Source organism: Coffea arabica, chromosome 8c (assembly GCF_036785885.1).
Source record: "Coffea arabica cultivar ET-39 chromosome 8c, Coffea Arabica ET-39 HiFi, whole genome shotgun sequence".
Taxonomy (NCBI): Eukaryota; Viridiplantae; Streptophyta; class Magnoliopsida; order Gentianales; family Rubiaceae; genus Coffea; species Coffea arabica.
The window spans coordinates 366700-389755 of record NC_092325.1 but is presented as its reverse complement, the minus strand read 5'-3'; the positions used below and the strand labels follow the sequence as shown (position 1 = coordinate 389755).

The window sequence follows — 23056 nt, the reverse complement described above, 5'->3', positions numbered from 1 at the left end:
AGGCAGTTTATCCACTCGAAAATATTTCATTTGGTGTTTATATCAAGTATTCCATTTGGAAAAGCAAAAAAATATCTATTGACGATATTACCCTTATATTGTAATTTTATCTTTAGTCAAATTGATCCTACGGAAGCATAAGTAAGTTATAAGACCATTTGTGTAATAGATTAATCCATGACACTATGTATTAGTAGGTAACATATATAATATATGTTAACATATAAAATTCGACAATTTGGTTGGTAATCGGGAATCGGTAAATCTAATTTTAATATCCATTCTCAAGCTGTTTTACCAAATGTTAATGATAAGAAATTTAGTAATCGAATTTGAATATGTATCTTGAAATTGTTTTACCAAATTTTAAAATTTAGATATCAATCAATTTTATCAATTTTTCAATTTTTTTTCGAAGCTTGAACATCCAAAAATACGAGCTCTTTTTTAAGAAATCCTTTAGTGCTACATATGGCTCTTATTCCTCAATAAATATCCTTTATAGATCACCGTTATTTATCAAAAGCATGAGGATACATTATTGTTTATCAATACCATAAGAGTAAAATTGTCAACGTATTTTTTTAAAAATTTTTCTTAATAAATGTTCTTTATAAATTTGGATTAATCTTCTATACATGACAATATATACACTATCTCTATTGAATGCTCATGATAATTTATCTGAATTTAAATTTAAAAGCCTAATTTTATTTATGTGTTATACTTCTTACCGTAAAAGCATAAACACTATCAGTGTATATAAAATTAACTCTACTTTTTCATTATTTTCATTGACCCTACTTTCCGGCGGGCAAAGGGTCATTAACCTTAGATGAAATGTGGTTTAGGTGCATATTATTGACTCGAAAAGACTCCAGCAACCAAAAAAGCGATTTTATTCCAGAAAACGATAGGTCAAGTTTACTCAACTCACGATTTTATCATACGAAAAAACACTTTGAATAAAGCAAAGATTCAAAGTAGGCAGCTGGACTTTATTTAGTTACAAAACAGTAGAAAAAGGACATGGTTTTGACGAATTTCTTTTTTTTTTTTTTTTTAATGCCGGAAATATTCCAGCAGGTTGATACTGAACACCTGGAAAATCATGAGGCTGCTACCTTTTATCTGTGACAACGCACAAGGGAATAGGATCCTTCCATCTTCTTCTTCTTTTTTTTTTTTACAGTAAAGCAAGGCGCACACTACATGGTAATAGGAACCTGAGCTTATCCCGTTATCTTGATTCTATTCTTTTCTTTTCTTTTTTTTTTTTTTTGCATTACGTCATCTTGATTGTTGAATACTTACGCAACATGTTTTCTTTAAATTATTCAATGAACTTTTTTTAAATAAATTTTAATGCTGCATTTGGTCGCGCTATTTATTTGGATAAATATTTATTCTTACATCATAAATACATTTTTTCAATCACCTCTTCATGTTTCCAGTCATATTTATATATAAAAAAAAAATCACAGAAAATCTTATCAAATTAATGAGCAGGCTAAAATATATTTTTGATTTCTTATGAAAGTTACTTCAAATTTACATGGTAATTAATAAAATGAGAAAAGCAAACTCCCGAAACTAATATTATTATTGTTTTTTTTTTTGATGTGTCCCGCAGGGAGTGGACCCCGCAGACTATTCACCACCCTCAGTAACTTGCTGACAGCAAGGTTCGAACCAGGGACCTGAGGCTCCATCTTCAGCGACCTCAACCACCAGACCAAGCCCCTGAGGGCCCCGAAACTAATATTATTTGATTCCACATATCTATACCTGATTGTGTAAAAATCTTTATACTGACTGTGTATATAATAGTAATCCTAAAACTATATATTAGATAAGTTACATTTACGAACACAATTTTGATTTCATGCATGAGATATAAAAAAAAAAAAAACTACGGTAGGCAGCTGTTAATAGTGTTGAACTTAATGACAAATGTTAAGCCACGTAATGATTAATAAGCATGTATAAATGGACGAAACACGGTATCCGTTCAAAGGTCATCACGAGATGTGCAACACGTTGCTGTGCTCTAGTCAATTGGACTAGTTGAAATTCCGGCCTGCTCGTAAGGCAGGAGACACATTGATGCGACCAGACATTTTGTGAGTAGGAAGATAATACTCCACCTCCAGAATCAATCAATCAATCAATCCATCCATCCAGGAGAGCTTTGAAACTCTATTAGGCGTAGATCAACTGATCAAATTTTTTGTCCTGTATTTTAATATTCAGGCTTTTTAAAAAAATATTTCGCCAACAGTTGTGCAGAGACACCCATTTGAATCGGTGGTGATTCACAGAATTCCTCTTGATCTCTTTAGATCCCTCTCCCCCTAGCGTAGAATAGGAGCAGTTGTAGTATAGAATCGATCATATCAAAAAAAAAAATAAAAATCAATCCATTCAACTTTCTCAGCCGAGTGTGAAACACCATTTCTTATTTTCACGCAACATCCATCTTCCCGATTGTTTTAAACTGTGTACGCTCAGTCTACAGGGTTTATAATTACTTCTCTTACTACAAGACGTTTACCTAACCAGGCTTAGATCATCCAACTCTACCCAAACTTTTCTGGTTCTCCCCAACATTTCATACTTGTTCAACTGTTGATGAGCAGTTTTTGGATATCAAATAGGCCTATCCAGAAGGTAATTTTAAAATTGTTGATTTATCCTCTTTTGCAATCAGTTTCGCTACATCACTTGCTACTCAAGCTAACTGTCCACCCTTTCAAAGTGTGATTTTTACGTTATGTATGACCTTAATTGAGGGCATATCGGTTAAAGTATATTCTTCTTTTTGGTCAATCAAAAACCCTTTCCCAAACTGTACAAGTTTCTTACAAAGGATACAGACTTTACAGACTTTTTGGATGTAGATGGTGATATCTATGCAAATGGACATATGAATTCAAATCTGCCAAATGACTCCTACAGTTCCTCGAGTGTCAATTAGGCTTTATGACGTAGATTCCATTGATCCGAGTTTAAGAGCATGCATACAGGATTGGGCTCCCTTTTGGACTGTTTTTTTCTGAAAATTTTATAGAAACGCATATTATATAGCAATTTGATGTACGTTTTGATGAAGAAATAATTAAAAAATATGCTCACGAAAACGTGAAAATCTTTTGAAAACAAATGATTTTCCAAACAAGGCAGTTACTAAGTTTTTAACTATGGGATCAAACACTCGCTCATAAGAATATTGGGGTTTAGGAGTTAGGACCCTATTTGAGATTTGGTTCAATCCCAAAATTGATACTTATTTTGTATTTAATATTGCGTACATAGTGAAACTTTTCTTGACCCAAAAACAATATTTTATATATAGTTATAAAATTAGGCATAAATTATGAATTGTAGACATATTGTCATCATGCATCTAAATCTGACAAATAAATATTAATTTTATTATATATAATATACACATTTATACAAATACTTATTCGAGATGTCAAGTTTTAGTTGGTCCGAACCTAACGGAACCTGGACTCGCTCACAAATGATATCTTTCATTTAGGCCCACCCAAAAGCACCTGAAGCTCGGCACCACAGTTTTCGGGTCAAATGATCTAAATTCGGCCTAACCCAGGCTGACTGACTGATAAATATGCACTACATGGGTTGTCTCAAAATCAAATGGATGCCTTGATTCATCACCTAGGCTTTGAAACATAAGAGAAAGTAAAATATGAGACCAATTTTTTAATTTTATTTATTTATTTAAGAAGAGACTCCAAACTTTACGAGAAAAATGCAAAAAAACAAACCCAAATTTCACGATTACTTTGACTAATGTTCCTACTAATTTATGAGAAACAAACCCACTTAAAGAGTATAAGATAGTAATTTCTTTCTCCTTCTTCATGTGCCATGATTACCGGATCCAATTCCATTCCTAGCATTGGATTCTTGACAAAGAAACGGACTCTCACGCACCGTTTGTCGCCACAGAATAGGAGGAAAAAAAAAAGGACAGGAAAAGAAATACAAAGATAAGATTTTTGATGTTTGAATTGATTTTTGAGGAGGAAAAAAAAAGAGATAGGGATAGGTTCCATACCCCTTTTACTTGTTTGTGTTTGTGCATTGAACCATCTAGCTGTTGTAGTTTCATCAGAAGCTAGATATTTTGCAATAGGAAAAAGATGTGCAGTGTACCCCGGGAAACTAATTGTCCGGTAGCATTAGGAAAGGTAGTCCAGATCAAACTTTTGGGATTCTTGAACAGCTGTGGAGCAGGAATCTGCTTCGCATAAATCCTCTTAAAGAGAGCTTGCAAAGCAGACGTGGGCACTTAGTGGAGAATGTTCCCAATAATTGACTAGCAACAAGGTCCTGATGCAGCAAGGAGCAACAATAACAAAGGAAGACCATTTGCTGCATGACTGAATACCATCAATCATCACTATCAGCAAGGACAGAGAGCACACCAACTTGGTTGCTCCATATGTCGGTGTAAACATTTGGACATCTTTGGTAAAATTTCATGCAAGTTACAATAACAAAGGAATAATGAGAGTCGACAAATGTATCTCATCTAATGACAACTCAATCGTACAGTCCCTCCTGCTCCCAAATATCAACAAGAAAATCTACCACTTCCTGTCATTCATTTAACCCAAGGATAATCAGAGGAGCACTTTCATATCCATAACCAATGATAAACAGTTTTGCAACAGACTTACTGGTAGAGGGATGGGCTGAGGAAAAGGTTTATTGGTACCAAGCAGACTCTCGTAAGTTGCATTCCACCTGGAACCAAAAAAAAAAGATACCTTCAGCATTAGGAAATAATACAGGAGCGGAGCGCAAAGTATTATTTGAGGGGATGCTGTCGAGGTTGGATTCTAATAGTTACAAACTTGGAAAGCTGAAGAAAGTAAATCTTGAAAATGTGAAGTCAATTGGCCCAAATATAGATAAATGCTCTTTTCTCCTGTCGTAGTTTTCCTGATGCCTACCCTAATTTGGGCTCTTGAGGTTGCTTGGGTCTTTTGGACTCCTTGTCTCCAATCCACAGCTGCCTTGTCTGATTCCAAAGAAAAAGTCCTGCTCAAAAACAAATGTACAAGCATATGATAAATAAGAATGATGCAAAGGGTAGAATTGAACTAAATTTTAAAAAATCAGGCTATGCCAGACAAGACTCACCATGATTTACAAACTCAGTAGGGTTGCTAGTGCTGCTGCTGGTACCCTGCTGGTCAAGAGTCAGATTCGAAGTGCTAATTGAAGAAACACTTCTTTGCGATGGAAATGCACTATTCTCCATTTCATATGTGCTGCTACTCCAAAAATCCTCTTTTATGCTGGGTCTTTTTACCCGATGACCTTGAATTTTAAGCCCCTTGGATGGCTCATCCACAGATATTATATGTGGCGGCTTAGTACAACATCCAAAACAACCTCTGCTCTGTTGGAATCAGGTTTGCAACCACAAAAAATGATTAGTACACACATTTGAGTACTATACAACATATACAAAATACAAACTATCTCAAGCACTATAAATTCCAACACCTGAAGATAAATGCTTTTTTCCAAGACTTAACAATACCATCTTCTGGAAGGTTCAAATAACTTTAGCTTAACGAACCACCGTAAGTACTTTTTCATAGGTTTACACATAAAAAAATATAGAGATAAACATATGTACTTAAAATTGTAAAAATCTAGGGCAGGTTCTTAGTTCAAGCAGAATTCTATTTTCATGCGTTATGTGAGCATACATGCACATCAAGCTGGAACCTATGCAAATAAACTTTGAAATTATTGTGGTTGCAGATTTTCCAGGTTATAACTAAGTTGACTCAAACATGAAATCCTCCTTATAATAGATATATATGCACAATATCTAGCCAGCTTGAGAATTCTATACCATGCATTTTGTAGGATCAAAGAACCAAAGAAGAATAAACAGGGATTTTCACTTAGGTAATGTTGAATCTATAACAGAAGATGCACCATAACAACGCATCCCATATACAAGAGTTTCAGCTTTTTCCAAAGACACAAACTTCCGCAATGGTCAATGTAGGAAGAAGACTCACTGGAACGCTTTACCTGTATCTGAGAATACTACAAGTATTCCAACGTTCAATCTTAACCTTCAACACTAAGAAAATCAAGAATTTTAACCACCACTGACAAAGGAACCTCCCACAAGCGACACAAGTTTTTAACCAAGGCCATAGTTCAAAGTGCAGATCATTGTCAATAGTTATACAACTCCTCAGTGAATCAATAAAAAAAACCAGACAGTAATTTAAGATCCCCTACAGTAAAATATCCTCACTTCAAATCAAATATTGTAATTAGCTTTTCTGACATCTAAACATGGCCAAGATCATCCAATCACACTTGCTACAGAAGAAATGAAAAGATTTTGTAGAAGCATGATTCTCTCTCTAAAAGAAAAGGAAACCTATTCCAAGAAGAGCAACATCCTCCCCAGACATTTTGCTAAAAGTTCAGGCAGAAAGTAAGCCATTTTCTACTGGGCAGCAAACCCGTATTGCTTATGAGAGGAATACCACAGGACATCTCATGCTTCTTTTAAGACAGCAAGGCAAAAGAAAAGTTGCATCCTCAATAACATAGAGCATAACAGGTAAAACAAAAAAAATTACAAGCACCATCCTTAATTTGAGCAAAGAAACTCTAGCATATCAACCCAATCCAGAAGCAAAGATACACAGAATGGAGTTCACAGTAATCTCTTACACTGAAGAGGGCTCTGCATTTCTCTTTCAGCTTTCCCATCATAAAACCAGTAAGAGCTTGAAAATAACCTCCAATATACAAGCACAAAGAAAAAAGAGGCTTCCTTCTGAGGCAAGCCTCAAATTGAATCCATAAACAACATCTACTACTCATTTCTACCAATCTTCCACTAGCGTTAACCTTTGATCCTAAAGCTAAAGCAATAGGAAATACGTATGGGAAACAAATATAGTACCGTGAACAACAAACACTCGAAACTTCGCAGTACACAAGCAAAGCCAAACAAACAAAAAGATCCCAAGTTTTCTGTTCACTTCACACACTTTATTGCCTTGCTTAGACTAAAAGCAAACAAAAAGATTCCTACCCACAATAAAAGAAAAGTGAGAGGTACGCAATTAAAGTCTTAACTGACATAGGTTCTTGATTATACAGAGAGAAAAGCTAAGAACAATAGTAATAAATAAAAAAAAAGAAAAACTTTTATTCCTCAAATTGGCCTTCTTTCTTTCCCTTATTGAAACAAGACAAACAGAGCTCAAAATTCCACCCCATCATATCCCTTTACTAAAAAGTTTTGTCAGCGGAAATAGTGAACTTCCACCAAAGACCCAGAATTATTGGAGTATAAAATTCAAAGATGAAAGATAGGGAAAGGTAATATGAAAGAGTTGTACTTTATGCCTTTCTGATTGTACCTTTAAGTTTCAACCCATGATTCCTTTTAACAGAGTGTCGTCCGCGTACACAACGAATTTCTAGGACAAACCCAGAATAGCCAAGGTAGACAAATGAAAATCGAATGGAAGAGAAAAGGGAAAAAAGTGAGTTATACTCTTTGCTTTGCTTGTTGTACCTTAAGTTGGCTGCACTGGTTTTTACTAGGCAAACAGGATGAGAGATGGTGATAAACTCAAAAACACAAATCATAGAGTAGTACCATACTGGCAGTTGAAGCAAAGATTGGAAACGAAAATACTGACCCCATGCATGCAAAGATATTATAGATCCAGGAGGGCAAGGGCAATAGTAATCTACACAGTTGCATTCAGCAGATTGAGAGAGGAAAACACTGCTCCCAGAATAACCATCAAAGAGAGGGACAAAATCCCTGCAAGGATAGGTGATGGGTATTTTGCTATTTAGTACTAATGTTAGTGTTGAAGCGGCTATTGAAGGAAGAATGATAGGGGAAGCAAGAAAGAGAGAAAGCAGGGAAAGCAGAGCGGATTGGAATTGGGGAAGTGTGAAATGGGGAGAAAATGGCAAAGGAAGGTGAGGAAGTCGGTTGGGATGGCTGCTGGTGGTAGTGGTGGATTGAGCTACGGCCACTCGTGCTGAGTGAAAAGGACTGCATTGCCCCTCGGGTGCGTCATCGGTCATGGGTTTATTTCACATTTTGGTGAAAATTTTCTTGGGTTTTTTTCTTTCTTTTTTTGGTTTTTGTGTTTTGAATCTCAAAGTTATCTTGTGTTTGGTAACTTTATAATTATGTGGTAAAAACCAGTTGGTTTCTTCTTTTCTTATTACTTTAAAATTAATTTACAAGGGTCCTTAAAAAAAGTAAGTTATGATGGAAAATACTAATAATAATAAATTTTTCTTTTTTTTTTTTAAAATAAAAAGGAAGAGATATAAGAAGCTGAAAAGGAGAAAAAGAAAATTTAAACCTATAATCTTTTATTCTTATACATATTTTCATAACAATTGAATGGATAATTTATTACATTTGTTAGTGCGTGCTTAACTTAGTAGTTCTGATTGATATACCTGTAAAAAAAAAATTTTAAAAATTTTTAGATTAAGAGTAAAATTTTTAAATATAATATTACAGTAATACATAAATAAAAATAATTTTAAAAAAATTTCATCTCATATAATATTTTAAATATTTCAAAAAATATCTATAATAAAAATTTTTCATATATATACATTGTTACAGTAAAATATTTCAAAAATATCAATTAATTCAAACAGTGGAGGTGGGACGAGACAACTTAATCCCAATAAGCAATAATCATGGCCTGCACTTTGACTTTAAAATACGGCTCCACCTAATTTTTTTTAGCAAACTGGGCCTAAGGTCCCCATTTTTCTTTTGGTGTAGATCTTAAAATATACAACGAGAACCAAAATAATTGATCCCGTCCTTTAGCTTTATGCGTTTCTGGATTTTTGTGTCCTGTAGCCATGGCAGATTTCACCCACTTCTGTAACAAAAAGTTGTGGATTTCTTCCCCCCCGGGGCCCCCCCCCCCCAAAAAATGGGTGGACTTTTTTTGGGTTCAATGAGGGCTTTAAATCGAATAACGAGGAACGTAAGTTTGAGAGTTTTGGGTTGGGTTTTAAGAGTAAAAGGAGCTGACCCATAAGCATACGTAGCTGGACCGTAACAGTTGGCTACACTAAGAGACTCATTACGAACTGTTAAGTAATTTGGTTACGAACTATCCATCCGCAGGCAATTTGGTTACGCCTTGGCCCAACTGTTAAGTAACCATCCACTCGCAATGCGGAGCTACTGTGCCTAATTTACGGTACATTTGATAAAATTAAGGTTTTAAAAATAAAATCTTAAATTTAAACTTATTAAATTGTGAAGTATGGCTTTATTTGGATTCGTTAGTTTTTCAAAAATTAATTTTTTAAATATTATAAAAATTTTTAAAAAGTACTCTAAAAGCTACATTAAAAAGTAGTCTAAATTTTTTTAATATTCAAAAAATTATTTTAAAAATTCTACTACTTTTAAATATTTGAAAATATTTTTTAAAAATATTCCAAAATATACTGTAAAAATTCTGTTATAGTAAAATTTTTTAAAAACACCCTGAAAAACAGTTAATCCAAATTTGATATATTGGAATATTTAAATATATATCAGATTGAGTGATAGATAAACAACTTATCACATATTTTTTAGAGTAAGTTTTGATTTATAATTCAGTGTCATTTAATTAAATCAAGATATCCTATTTTTTAATTATCAAATGTGTCTGAATTTATATTAAATTTAAATACTAAATTAGATTATGTGCCCTCTACAGTTACTTCATTTATCATGAGCACAGCTTAAGAGAATATTTACAGCCGAGAGTTAGATGCATCTTCAGGGTAAGATCATCACGCAGAAAGGATTGGAGGAATATATACGGATTTTGTCCCAAGAACACGAGCTTTGTGTTAGAAAGAATTCAAGTCCAGGTAGGTACAGTAATGACTCCCTTCAACTCTTTTTGGAAATAATGTAGACAGTAATCCGTAGAATTGGTTCAATCTTTTAGTTTGATTGGACTGAATATTGCTCGAGTTAAATGTATTCAAACTCAAGCTTGAATCTAGATTTTTTAACTCGAGTCGGGTTTTAACATTGCATTAATCAAGTTTGACTCTGTTGGATTGCACGAAAGTTACTCGTGATGATATCGAAGGAAAAAAAATCTGAAAAAAGTACGCTGTAGTAATCTTTTGAAAAGTAAAAAGATCAAATCAACCTAAAACAAATGGCGGCTGCAGCTGATTTTATTTGAGGCTTGGTCTTCGACTTGTTTGCTTCGACCATATAGGTTCTTCGTCTTCTCGTTCTTCTTCTAAACCCAAATTTCTATCTTTCGTCTTTATCTCGTGCTCGTTGAGGCACGAACAATTTAAAAAGGAATGGTTTTTCTGTCATCAACTTCAAAATTTTTTTTTTTCAAATATCTTGTTTTGTTTTGGTGATTGCAGTTCAATATCAAGAATCCTACCACAGGGTGCCGGAAGAAGCTCGAAATTGACGATGACCAGAAACTGTACGCATACGCCTCATGTTTTCCTCCTGATTTTCATCTTTATTCATATTTTGCTTCTGGGTTTTTCATATTTTCGTTGATTTCAATTGCGCTGAAATAATTGCGTTGTGCATTTGTTTTTAGTAGTTTAGCTGAATGATGTATCGATTCTTTCTTAATGTTTGTGCTGTCATTTCTATATTGGATTTTATATATTAATTATTACACATGACATAAGGATTTCTGTGCTCTGTTTTGCTGTTTTTGCTTTTTTTTTTTTTTTTTCTTTGTGAGGAATATCTCTCCTGGGTTTGGAATAATGGTGTCATTACATCTTTGATTGGGTTGCTGTAAAATCTAACCGATGTGAACCTCAACATTTAATTAATGTGAGCTCTATATTGTTTGGGTAGGGCATTAGCAGCTTAGTGGATTTGCGTTTTAGAAAAGTATTGGATTTGCGTTTTAGAAAAGTATCTGACGGAGAAAGTTGTTCACTTGGGGAAGGAGAAAGTTGTTCACTTGGGGAAGAAGAAGCGCAATAGAGAGAGGAGAGATGAGTAAACTGAAATCGTCGAGCTCTGAATTGGATTTGGATCGACCAAATATCGAAGACTATCTGCCCTCTGGATCCATCCAGGAACCTCACGGCAAACTTTGCCTGTATTCTCCTACTTATTTCTTCTCTTTCCCTGTTTTCATTTTTTATATACTATAAAACAGCTTTGTACTAGGTAAGGTTGCCGTTGAGAATTCTAAACTGCACTTTGCATTTTTTTTTTTTTTTTTGCAGGCGTGATTTGCTCGATATATCACCTACCCTCACTGAGGCTGCTGGTGCCATTGTTGATGTAAACTCCTTTCTCCTCAATCTTCATTTTTATTCTTTACTTTTATCCCCATTTTTTTTGCTTGTATTTCTTCTCTCACCGATGCCATTCTAAATTTGTTATTCTCTCTCTAAGTAGTACTATATTGTTAAAATAAATAATGGCATTTGTTGCTGTTCTTTTTTTGGTCCTTGCCTTTTTGTTCTGAAACCAGGTTGGCCACATTTTCACTAGAGTCACAGTTATAGGATACCAATCCTTATCCTTGCGGAAACTCTCGCTCGCTTTTTTTCTGAGCACTTGAAAGTTTTGGTTTCACTTCTGCTGTTTTCAAAACTCAAGTTGGGGGACACAATTGTGGTTAATCAACTAGCCATGCACTTAACAAGCTTCTCTTCCAGAATTTAGATCATCACACTATTTAATGGACTCTTGTGATATTGTATCACACCAAACTAACATTATGCACAAAATTATCACATGTAAATTGTTCCCCAATATTCCATTGAATTTTTTTGATGTTCACAAAATGTGTTCTTTCATTATTACCAGGGTCGACCTTATTCAATATCAATATCATTTATTGGCCAATTCTTTGTGTATCACAGGATTCCTTCACACGATGTTTCAAGTCAATTCCTCCAGAACCATGGAACTGGAATATATATCTCTTTCCTTTATGGTGCATGGGTGTCCTTGTTAGATACTTAGTTCTTTTCCCATTAAGGTTAGTTTTTACTTTTTCTTTTTGGGGCTTGTTTGACTTTTCCCTGTCAAGCCAAAAAGAGGGACAAACATGGAATGTGCAAGTAACTAATAGAAGTTTCCCAGAAGATCTGCCCCTTGTTTTGCAGTGCTATTATACTAAGTTGGAGGGTTTAATCTTGCTTGTTCACCTTGCAGAATTTATTGCTTAAGTATGTGCTGTGATAGTTGATCAGTAGGAGCCAATCCAGCTTGAAGAAACAAATAGTTTCACCATGTTTGTAGTACTAGATATGTTTTCATCATGTTTTAGCCAACTTTTACTTCCCCTGCTTAAATTCAAGAGAGCAACGTCCATGCATGTGGTAAAACTATTTCATTCTTTGCATTTTTTCTCCCTGACAAAGAGGTTCCAGTGCAACTGGGGTGATACTTTTGAAGGTTGGGGGTGGTGGTGGTACAAGATGAGTTAAGCTACCATTTACTCCTTTGAAAGTGCCAGCTGTATGCTGAGCTCATTAATCCTCTCGTACAGTCAAATGGAGTTTTACCTGGTCGATGCCATTTTAATGAGCTTCAATATATTATTTAGCTATTGGAATTCATGATTTTCCAGTGCTTAGGCAATGGGATTTTGAGAACGAGTTAGTTTTTAGACATTATCGCTGGAGATGTTCCTTGACCTTTTAATGCTTCTTAATTTCATCGCAGGGTTATCGTATTGACGGTAGGATGGATAATATTTCTCTCTTGCTATATTCCGGTGCATTTTCTATTGAAAGGGCATGACAAGTTGAGGAAAAAACTAGAGGTAGGATTACTTTATACTCTTTCAGATCTTTTCATGCAGCTTTCTCTCTGTTATATGGTCTGGTAAAAGTGAGCAATTATTTTATTTTATTTTATTTTTTTTTGTAGTTGTTCTATTTTCTCACTTTTAATGTAGACTTACAAAATTGTGCAAGCCTAACTTGAATTGTTTAATTTGGTTTAGAGTGTCTGCACAGCACCTGTGAACTTAGGAAACTTGAATATATTGGTGTTATTAGCAACACTCTGATGATAGCATGCAGGTCTCCTCTTTGTTTGCTCTTGTAGAGGAAGATAAATATTTTATGTGTGGCTTCTCACTTTTTTTGTTTTTTTTGGGTTTTCCCTCTTAAATTTTCCAAGAGGTGTCTTGTGGAATTGATTTGCAGTTTCTTTGTGGCATCATGGACTGGGGTTGTCAAGTATCATGGTCCACGTCCCAGCATCCGGCCTAAGCAAGTATGGTGTTGATTCGTTAGATGCATTGGAGTACTTCCTGCTATAGTCCAAATGAAACCTATTTTCCCAACAGAATTTGCACTGAAGATCATTTAAATGGTTGGAACAGGTATTTGTGGCAAATCATACGTCAATGATTGATTTCATTATTCTGGAGCAGATGACTGCATTTGCTGTAATTATGCAGAAGCATCCAGGGTGGGTTGGTAAGTGTCTTTAATTGGTTTGTGATCTTCACACTGCTGTTGGAGAGCTTTTACAATATTCTTAGCCCTGAGATTTATTTCCTTTGCATGGAACACACCTGTCCATAAAAATTGAGAAGTCTTTATGGTAACTTGTGATAATCCCAAATTTCATGTTCAGTTTTACTGATTTTATGGACAGACCTTTTTCAAAATCTTTCTTTATTTACAAGTAATTATTGAGTTCAAAAGCTTTTACAAATATTGTTAGGTATCTAGTTTTCAAAATGAATGTTGAGCTGGAACTGATGTCTTGAGTAAGAAAGGTGTGCGATAGTTCCTTGCACATATTCGAGGTCAAAACAGTTTGTATTTGTAAGATAATGATTTTTGGCTTTGGAGTTTACCTGTTTTTCACCTTTGGTGAGAGAAAAATGTTGTAGGATGTGTCAGAATGGAGCAAACAGTAATATGTTTTTGTGTCCCTTGAGCAAAAGAATCGAAATGAAACAATTTTGCCATTGTCCTGATTCAGGCCATTTCTGGGCATCATGGGTTGGCTTGCTGTGTGCTGTCCTGTATTTCAGTTTGCTTGCATGCTTGCAAGCATTTTTGCTCCTGCTTCAAACATATTTAAACTAATGGGCCTGGAAACAGTGGCCGATCTAAAATTAATGAATGGAGATGTACCTTCTTTTCTTCAGGAGATGCTACCTTTTAGTTTGAATATGCTTGTAAAATTTAGTGATACAAAGGTTGTCTTTTGCAGCAGTGGAAGATGATTGAGGGGAAAAAAATCACAGAAACTAAATTTATGTTATTCTCCAGTATCTAGGGTTGGGTGGTATCAAGTAGTTTTAGAATATATGATATATTTGCAGGGTTATTGCAAAGCACTATTTTGGAAAGTGTTGGATCTATCTGGTTCAATCGTTCTGAGGCTAAGGACCGTGAAATCGTTGCGAGAAGGTATATATTACTGAAAAGACTATTCTGCCTCCTCTTTTCGGATTAGCTATTGTAGCTTCAATTCTGGATTTTCAGGCTAAGAGAACATATTGAGGGGGCAGACAACAATCCTCTTCTTATATTTCCTGAAGGAACATGTGTAAATAATCATTACACTGTTATGTTCAAGAAGGTAATTGTTGTCTATGTATAACAGTTGTATCTGCTGAAGATATTTAAACTTGGAAAGCGCTGAAAACATATTTTTACGTTTCTCTCATTGATCCTTTTGACAACCGTAGTCAAACTGAAATTCTCCTTGGTCAGTAGCTAAAAAGATTTTTTTTTTTTTTTTGGGGGAGGGGTTCTGCAGCTGTTGGGTCCTGCTTCTATGTCAGCTTAGCAATGATCTTTTGAGATTTCAGTTCTGGAAAGGCTTGGAACTTCTTGTATTTTTCTCTTTTTTCCCTCCTGAATTCGCCATCTTTTTCCTGTTTTTTAGTGAATCTTAACCACATTTCAACAAGTTCTTCTAGTTAACTAAGTTGATGCTTATATAATCTCTTTTCTGATGGTTAGGGTGCTTTTGAACTTGGCTGCACTGTTTGCCCAGTTGCAATTAAGTACAACAAAGTATTTGTTGATGCCTTTTGGAATAGTAGAAAGTAAGATTTTTGTATCCTGTCTCAACCTCGGCTTTCCATATTACTGTTGATGTTGAATGAGATTCTGCTTTCCTACTGCAATGCTTTCTGTATAGCACTTCTCTTTAGATTATTAAGCAGTGATCATGTATTTAAACTGCATAAACATCTGCCTAGTCGTGAACTGAAAATCACTTTGCCTTACTTTAGTAGCATGTTTCTTGTTGTCAGGCAATCCTTCACAATGCATCTGTTGCAGCTAATGACATCATGGGCTGTTGTTTGTGATGTATGGTACCTGGAGCCCCAAAATCTGAAACCTGGAGAAACACCTATTGAATTTGCGGAAAGGTAGGTGGTTTCCTTGAATAGTGATGGTTAAACAACATTGCTGATTTGGTTTGCTGTTGTGTTTTACTGGAGGCACATAGTATTACTATGTTGGAGCTATCCTTTTGATAGTAACAGGCTTCCTTATGAGCCCAATTTCCATTGGCAGGGTGAGGGACATTATTTCTGTTCGAGCAGGCCTTAAAAAGGTCCCATGGGATGGATATTTGAAATATTCTCGTCCTAGCCCTAAGCACCGTGAGCGAAAGTAAGTTACTCAGTTGTGTTATTGGTTTCTTAAAATACTGTCTCCAGAACTGCTTTGACTAAGAAGATGGTGCGATAAATTCTCTAGTTGACCTTTGTGAGTCAATTTGTTGTTTCTGAGCACAAGTTTTGTTCTTCTCATCTTATCATGCATTCTGTCAATTGCAGGCAACAAGGCTTTGCAGAATCAGTTTTGCGCCGCCTTGAGGAGATATAGAAGTATGATCCACACGGTTTTCTTCGGCATGTGTAAGAAGTTGGATTGTAGGAATCAGAGGTTAAATGTTGATATGAGGCTCATTTCACTTTTTGGAATAGTTTGTTTGGATGACATGCACTAAAACCTTAACTGGTGGCTTCTAATGCATGTTTATGTTTCGGTTGACTGCAAACAGTTTTGGGAGAAGGCTGTAATCTTCATTTGCAGCACGGGCCATAATAGACTGGATTCATTTCCTCTTTCTTCAATGTTCTTTTGTTCCTCCCAGTCATGGTTTTGCCTGTCACACGGTGTTGCTTGTTATGGTGGGATAAATTTGTGCGTTAATGTGCATGGCTGAGGTGGAATGAATTATAAGTAAGGAGGAGAGAAGGGGGAAAAAAATGGACTGTAGCTTTGTCCCTGGAGTTGTTTAATGTCTAGTCATGGAGAGTCTGGAGACTAATAGGGCAGAAGTTTGTAGTGGAAAATTAGGAGGAAGGAAAAAATGGAGACAGTAAACCGGCCAAGAACTTACTTGGGAGCATGATTGGCGGTAAACTAGATCCAATGCGGATTCTTTGGAATGGGTGAAAGATGTGTATTGTGCCAAGGCTCTTTCTTCTTCTGGTGTTGTTGCTTGGCATGGGTGTTATACATTTGTTCATCCAGGTTAATTGCTAAATCCATTCCTGGACTGTATTCTGAGAACATCAGGAGCAGAAATCTTATGGCTAATACTCAAAAATTTATCTTATTTTACCTACGGGGGGCTATTCTTGGCTTTGCTGACTGACCAGTGCAAGGCGTCCCACGTACCTTAGAACTCCTTGTGCTGGTTGGGGATTTTCAAGAACTTTAAGAAATTTATCAAGAATCGAACGTTGGCGAGAAAGATTTGCATATCAATTGGTCTTTAAAAAGAAAAAAAAGAAGAATAAGAATTCGATGGATCTCATAACTAATTATTCACAGCTAATTTGGTATGTATCAGTAGTAGCATTGGCACAAGAGCAAGCAGCTTTAATCATGGGCTATTTACAGTTATTTTTATCAGTAACACATCAAGTATGATTAGTTCGAATATTTACAGCCAAGAGTTAGATGCATGCTAGGAATAAGAACATCAAGTGGTAAGGATTGGAGGAAGGTAATCAGATTTTGTCCCAAGAACACGGGCTTTGGTGTCAGGAAAGAAATCAAGTCCTGGTAGTGCAGTAATGATTCCATCCCTTGAAACATTCACAGGATACCTAAGAAGCTGGACCGAGAGGTCCTCATTATCAGGAAATGTATCACTCGAGTAGAGCTCCCAATTTCTCTCTGCAAGTAAATTCACTTTCCTGACACATTCCAATGTCCCTGGATGATAAAACACGTAATCATGTACATCAAGATGTTCCAACCACAGGGCCATTCTGAATCGAAATATGCTGCCCTTTGCTGGTTCTGCACTTGAAAGATGATGAGGCTGATACCCTCCCATTGCAATCTCTGTATCTCTTGCTCCATCCATCGACCTCTGATTGATGTTTGCAGACCCCACGATTATGTATTCATCATCCACTGTTGGAGATTTATCCCAAATGAGAACCGGAAGAAATCCAACGAAAACAAGCACTATGAACATTCCAGTCAAAAGTTGGAAGTAAGAAAAAGGACGTGTGTGCCAACTGAGTGAATTTGCTTCAATTACCTATCATGGTTTTGGCATGAACATAGATCATGAAGCGCCTAGATTTTTGAGCTCTGGCATAATCAGTGTCAGGATTGGGGGTTTCTGGAGGCACATATTCTCCAGCCTCTCGGGACTCCCGATTGCCAAGGCAGAAGAACGTTAGGTAGTCTCTAAGGTCTACATCATCCCCCTCACCCTTAGCTTGGAGTGCTCGAGCAATATCTTTATACATCATCTCCATTGTCCTCCTTTGCCAATCTAGTATCGCCTGGACAGATGCACTCTCTGGAATCCCTTCTGGCCACATTGGAATTACAACGTAGACTGTGAATTTCTCCCCTGCTTCTATCTTGCTCACGATCTTCAGTGAGAGCTCTTTGGGAATGAGATGCAATGCGTTGATGTCCGGAACCTGTATATCTTTCCCTTCCCAGCCATAAGAGCTTCCCAAGAAGTACTGATTTTCGATGTAAATGAAATTCTTTGCGCGACGGATAGCATTAATGTAAGCATCCTGAATGCTTCTGTCTATAATGTGGTCCTTCCCACTAACAAGTCCTACTTGAGCGGCCTTCGCAGGATCTTCAGGGAAGCCATAAGCAGCACCACCATCAATCGAGCGAAAAACTTGAACATTCCATGTTTCGTGATCTTCCGACTTGGTCGCTGGTGATGGGGGGATGGCAAATCTATAAAGCTCATTAAGGGAGAACATATAGTTGTTTCCGACTTGCCTCTGCCATCGCTGTTCGAAATTGTACAGTACATCCCATGCTGCAGGTCCTTCCAGCTTGCAGTGAACGTCATGCCATGGCTCCCTGGGGCCACCTTTCCTGATATTGGAGTCTGGAAAATTGGGTTGATGAAAATCATCATGATGGGCAGTATTTAGAGAGCTGAACAAGGGATGAGCTACCGTATCATATCTCCCGTCACAGAGATCAATTCCGCCAAGAAAACTCACAATTCTCCTCTTCGGCTCGCCCCCCGATTCTGGAATTTCAGAGTCCACTATTACTGTCTTTTGGTGATGGGTGAACATGGTGGAAACCTCAAATCCCTGGATTATGCTGTTCCCATCATCAGGATTTCTAGGACAGAGAACACAATGAACATTCGTGTCACGAAAGAAATCACCCGTTTCTTGATCATGTGTTGCCATCAGACCATCCCTCTTAAGAGTCTCAACTGAAGTTCTGTCATCCCAAACAAGCAACAGGACCCTCACACCTTCATTTGCCTTCTTCTTTAGCAGCTCGCCAAGAGTAATATCTCCCCCTGGCTTAGGCCTATTTGGATCCCTTATCAAGGTGATCTGAGTATAAACAGACCATCCTGTCATATAAATCAAGTGTTTTGCATTGTTGATGGCATCAAATATATCCTCCCAACACCTCTGAAGCTCGTATCTTAAATTGGATTCGAGGTAATTCGAAAAACCAGTGTCGGGCATATGAGCATCCTGGTAGAGGGTAACATGGCAACCTTGTCTTTCCTTGAAGAAAGTACGGGGAACCCCTTTAAATGCTAGACTACCTCCGATTCCTTGAGACCAATTGGGATCCTGATTTACGCTGAAAAATTGCAGCTTCACATGAATTTTTGGTCCACCTTGTATTGGGATGCCATCTTCATCCAAAATCTGGAGCCATCTGTCAACTATGAATCCATTTATGATCTCCTCGACGGGCAAATAAGCTCTTCCAATTAGTGTTGCTCCAACAGCATTGTCATCTTTTACAGTGAAAATGACATTGGAGACCATATGGGCACAATATATTCGAAAGCCTTCGTACCAACGAGGATTGGAAAGCTGTTTTTCTATCATTCTGGTTCGTCCAACTCGAGCCCTTTCTAAGTCAATGGTAGCATATAGCCTCGAACCAACAATCTGCTAATTCATGTAAATATGTCACCAAATGCTCACCGGAATAACAAGATCAACAAAAAATGTGTTAAAAACAGGATTACGATCTATTACCTCTGGCCGGCAAAAGACAGCTCTCTTAACTCGGGCACAAATTCCTCTTGCCATTTTCTCAGGGCCGCCAGTCTTCCACGAAAATAGTTTCCAAGCACAAAAGGGAAAGGGAAAAAAAAAAAGAAGAGAAATATATAATTCATCTTCATGGTCACCAATAGAGATGTATATGGTTCAGGACTAAGGCCCCTAACGTTAATGATTTATGACAGTTAAATATCAGCTATCTTGCCAGTTGACATGCAAAAATCTACCTTTGTTGTACAAAGCTTCAAAGATTAACATCAGATGGCATAAAACGAGGATTGAAGGCTAAGTTTACAGTTAGGCCATAGTTCCAATTTGGAGAAATTAGGATTTTTTGAACGAGAACAAAAACTTATGCTGCAATGATATTCATAAAACTTACTGAATAATTTTACCAAATACAACTTTGTAGGGTGCAGTTGTCTAAAATTACATGCTGGCTTTGAAGCTGATCAATCCACAATGCACGCGTTTAAGTTTTCAAGCACATGCAAAAGTGAATTCGCTAAAAATGAAACCCGTAAACTTATATACTTTGTAGATTCTTTTTCTCTTTAATCTTTTTGTGAGTGACAATTTGACTATTCTAGCATAACAAGTATCCTACCAACCGTTGACATGATGAACAGGATGATTCGTTTCCTTCAATTCTTTTCATTCTAGTAATAGAAATAGATTTTTCTCATAAATAAATGTTTAACTGACTACAATCTCAACGAGAAAGAACTCGTTGAACAATAACATGGGGCGATTCTACGATCTCTTTTAGGTATCATACCTTCCAAATTAAATTTATGGTTGGATAATGAAAAAGCATCATTCACCCTTAGATTATAAAAAAAAATTTAAATATTTAAAATTCAAGCAATTACCTAATAAAAGTTAAGAAAATGATACTCTAAAGGTATCACAAAATTTCCTAAATAATATTATGACAGTGGTGAAGTATATCAACTAATTAGTAATTGCTGAAGCTCTCTAAGATAACATTTGGCTATACCAAGATTAATTTACTTTAGCTTTTTGAGTTTCCTAAATAATTGACTTCATAAGCTCTGTTTCAAGAAATGAAAGCAAAATGTTTGTGCTTAAAAGAATTTGAAAGCAAAAGCTTGCGTGGGATTGCCGCTTCATGGTACTTGAAATACTTAGAGATAATCTTTTTAAGTTGACATTATGCAAAAGAAAAATTCCCGAAATGAATTTCTATTTTGAAAGAAATGAATCGGAATTAATCTGTTTTAAACAGGGGCAAGGAAACCTAAATGAAGTCTTAGGTCTTGTTTAATAATCCAATTTAGCATTTAATGAGTTCAAATTTTAACATGTTCGGACGTGTTTGATAATAAAAAACAAAACGTGTTCACTAATGAAGTGGCTTTAAATTGCTTAGACAAAATTTACTCAAAACAATAAGTGATAAACTGTTTACTTATCACTTAATATAGAATATGCTCATTTCAGTAAATTTAACAAATTTCAGATTTTAATTTTATCAGAATCACCCTTAGTTGACAATTGTAACATTTTCTTGAACATGATCTCCATCTTCTGTTATTCTCACAGTATAATTTAGTTCAAAATGTAAAATGTAAGAAAGGTAATTCATCTAAAATGTACGCTTCTAATGTTAGGAGTGATTCATAAAAATAGGAGCGACAAGTCTTGTTACTTCTGAGGCTGCGATTGAATTTCCATTTCATATGTGCAAGCTCATAAGTAAAATTTTGGCCCTATTCGCTCAAAAAGGAAAAATTAAAAAACTTTGCTCAAAAGCAAGAAACAGAGACACCGAAACCATATCCAGTAGACATCTCTGTATGGACTATTTATTACCTAGGAAACCAAAAAAGATATATGGCAAGAATGATTTGACAACAGAATACATGCCTTTCCCTAGAAACAACAACATACTAATGAAACTCTGCAATTTGCGAACAGGAAAGACAGGAAGGGGAAGGAGGAAAACACCACAAGAAACAATCAATAAAAGTCAGGGTCTGGCATGCATATTAGTGGCAGTTTTGTCAAGATAGAGAGTACATACTTTGCCGCAGAAATTAAAACCCCATCCAGTTTGCAGTCTGTCAATCTCAAATATCGTAGCTTGAAGAGTTCCATGAAGCAGTTTTGAAGCCATCTTAATTGATTTCTCCTAAGCCCATGAAAGAAAATTCGTCAAAAGCGCATAAAAAATGTCAAAATTAGGATATTCAAACATGCCATATGATCACAGCTGTAAATTGTTTACCTAATTACTGTAACTTCTTGAATTAGTTGGCTGTGTATGTATATATGCGATGGCAAAGTAAATTTAGAACTAGCCTTGAAGAGGGATTTCAATTAGTTGGGGGGGGGGGGAGATTTCTTGAGGACTAAAAGAATCAAACTTGACAAAGTTCACGTTGTACTATCATGATTTCATATGCAGTCGAAAGAATAGAAGAAATCACACGCTTAAAGTTGAAGAAAGAAATATCCTTTGCGTTGTGTAATCCTCAAAATTTCACAGCGTGATGCCTACAAATGCTTAGAAAACGCATGTATTTGCCTTGTACATGCAAACAATAGATCGCGTAGGTGTATTATAAAATGCAGTACCTATTAGAGCGTCTTTAGGTGGCTTGTAACTTGTGATAATTGCAAGATATCTGAGGAGGATGAGCATGGAAGAAGCGGAAGATTTCTTCGTGCAAGAGACTATACATGCAAGAAGGCAAGGATTGCTCCTGTTTGATATTAGCTAATTAATTTTTTTATAGTAACAATTAGCCATCCATATGAAGTATATATAATTAACAAAACAATTTCCGAATAAATTCCAAGAAAGAAGGGCAAAGCCATATATGTGATATATCAATTCTTGGACGTCAATTTGGTTCGTATAATGTCACAAAACAAAGGAGTGCAGTAACAAGATTGAGTTGCTCTTCTTAACATAATATAATAACAGCCAACGACATTTAGATGGAATGGACATAAAGAGGGTGTACCAAAATATTTGGTGATGATGATTGATATTAGACGGCTGTCCTCCCTCCTGTTGCAGCAATTGTTGATTCCTCAAGGGAAATTAATAGTTTGATCAATGGACTACGAACGAACTCTAAACTAACAACCATCATGGCAAGCACAAGAAAGAAGTCCGTCATGATTAATAAAACGAAGTCGAATGAATTCCAGACCATCAATTACTAGCTTTTTTGCTTTCTAGCTACATGTGTACATTTTTCGTAGTCTGAAAGCACAAATGTTCTTGTTGTCCATAAACGTATAACCAGATGTCAAATCCAGAAGATGATATCTCTCATCCCCATTTTCTGCTGCTTAATAAATATAGGATGACACATAACTCATATAAAGAAAACAGGATTTTGGCAAAATTGTGAGTGACACATAATTTGCATTCATCATCTGTTGGAAGTGCAGAAAATACTCCTACCCCATAAACATGGTTTTGTGGCCTTGACATG

At 36.1% G+C, this 23056-nt stretch overlaps 3 protein-coding genes across 14 annotated transcripts; 1 reads left to right on the top strand and 2 right to left on the bottom strand.

Moving 5' to 3' along the window:
* Nucleotides 1–4321: 4321 nt before the first annotated feature.
* Nucleotides 4322–8070, bottom strand: LOC113707186 (uncharacterized). Of its 3 annotated transcripts, none has more exons than XM_027229386.2 (5): nt 7734–8070; nt 5179–5435; nt 4989–5076; nt 4713–4779; nt 4322–4629 (listed from the first exon to the last, which is right to left on the bottom strand). In XM_027229386.2, the coding sequence occupies exons 1-5, from the start codon at nt 7796–7798 to the stop codon at nt 4576–4578; spliced, it is 531 nt and encodes a 176-aa protein (XP_027085187.1). In that variant the 5' UTR covers nt 7799–8070; the 3' UTR covers nt 4322–4575. The 3 variants fall into 3 exon arrangements, with proteins under 3 accessions (XP_027085187.1, XP_027085188.1, XP_027085185.1); XM_027229387.2 differs by having other exon boundaries at nt 5179–5440; nt 7734–8067; XM_027229384.2 differs by lacking the exon at nt 7734–8070 and adding an exon at nt 6751–7433 and having other exon boundaries at nt 5179–5440.
* A 1733-nt stretch (nt 8071–9803) lies between these two features.
* Nucleotides 9804–16166, top strand: LOC113706810 (glycerol-3-phosphate acyltransferase 9). Of its 10 annotated transcripts, none has more exons than XM_072063028.1 (14): nt 9804–9954; nt 10477–10541; nt 11028–11183; nt 11314–11371; nt 11959–12077; nt 12767–12866; nt 13229–13324; nt 13434–13530; nt 14391–14478; nt 14554–14650; nt 15037–15122; nt 15333–15452; nt 15601–15699; nt 15867–16166. In XM_072063028.1, the coding sequence occupies exons 3-14, from the start codon at nt 11077–11079 to the stop codon at nt 15913–15915; spliced, it is 1116 nt and encodes a 371-aa protein (XP_071919129.1). In that variant the 5' UTR covers nt 9804–9954; nt 10477–10541; nt 11028–11076; the 3' UTR covers nt 15916–16166. The 10 variants fall into 10 exon arrangements, with proteins under 10 accessions (XP_071919129.1, XP_071919126.1, XP_027084625.1 ...); XM_072063025.1 differs by having other exon boundaries at nt 9805–9954; nt 10945–11183; XM_027228824.2 differs by having other exon boundaries at nt 9805–9954; nt 10934–11183.
* Nucleotides 16167–16846: 680 nt separating this feature from the next.
* LOC113706809 (phospholipase D alpha 1) lies at nt 16847–21736 on the bottom strand. The gene is made up of 4 exons (XM_027228821.2): nt 21631–21736; nt 19557–19628; nt 17594–19466; nt 16847–17463 (listed from the first exon to the last, which is right to left on the bottom strand). The coding sequence occupies exons 1-4, from the start codon at nt 21721–21723 to the stop codon at nt 17024–17026; spliced, it is 2478 nt and encodes an 825-aa protein (XP_027084622.1). The 5' UTR covers nt 21724–21736; the 3' UTR covers nt 16847–17023.
* Nucleotides 21737–23056: the final 1320 nt, after the last annotated feature.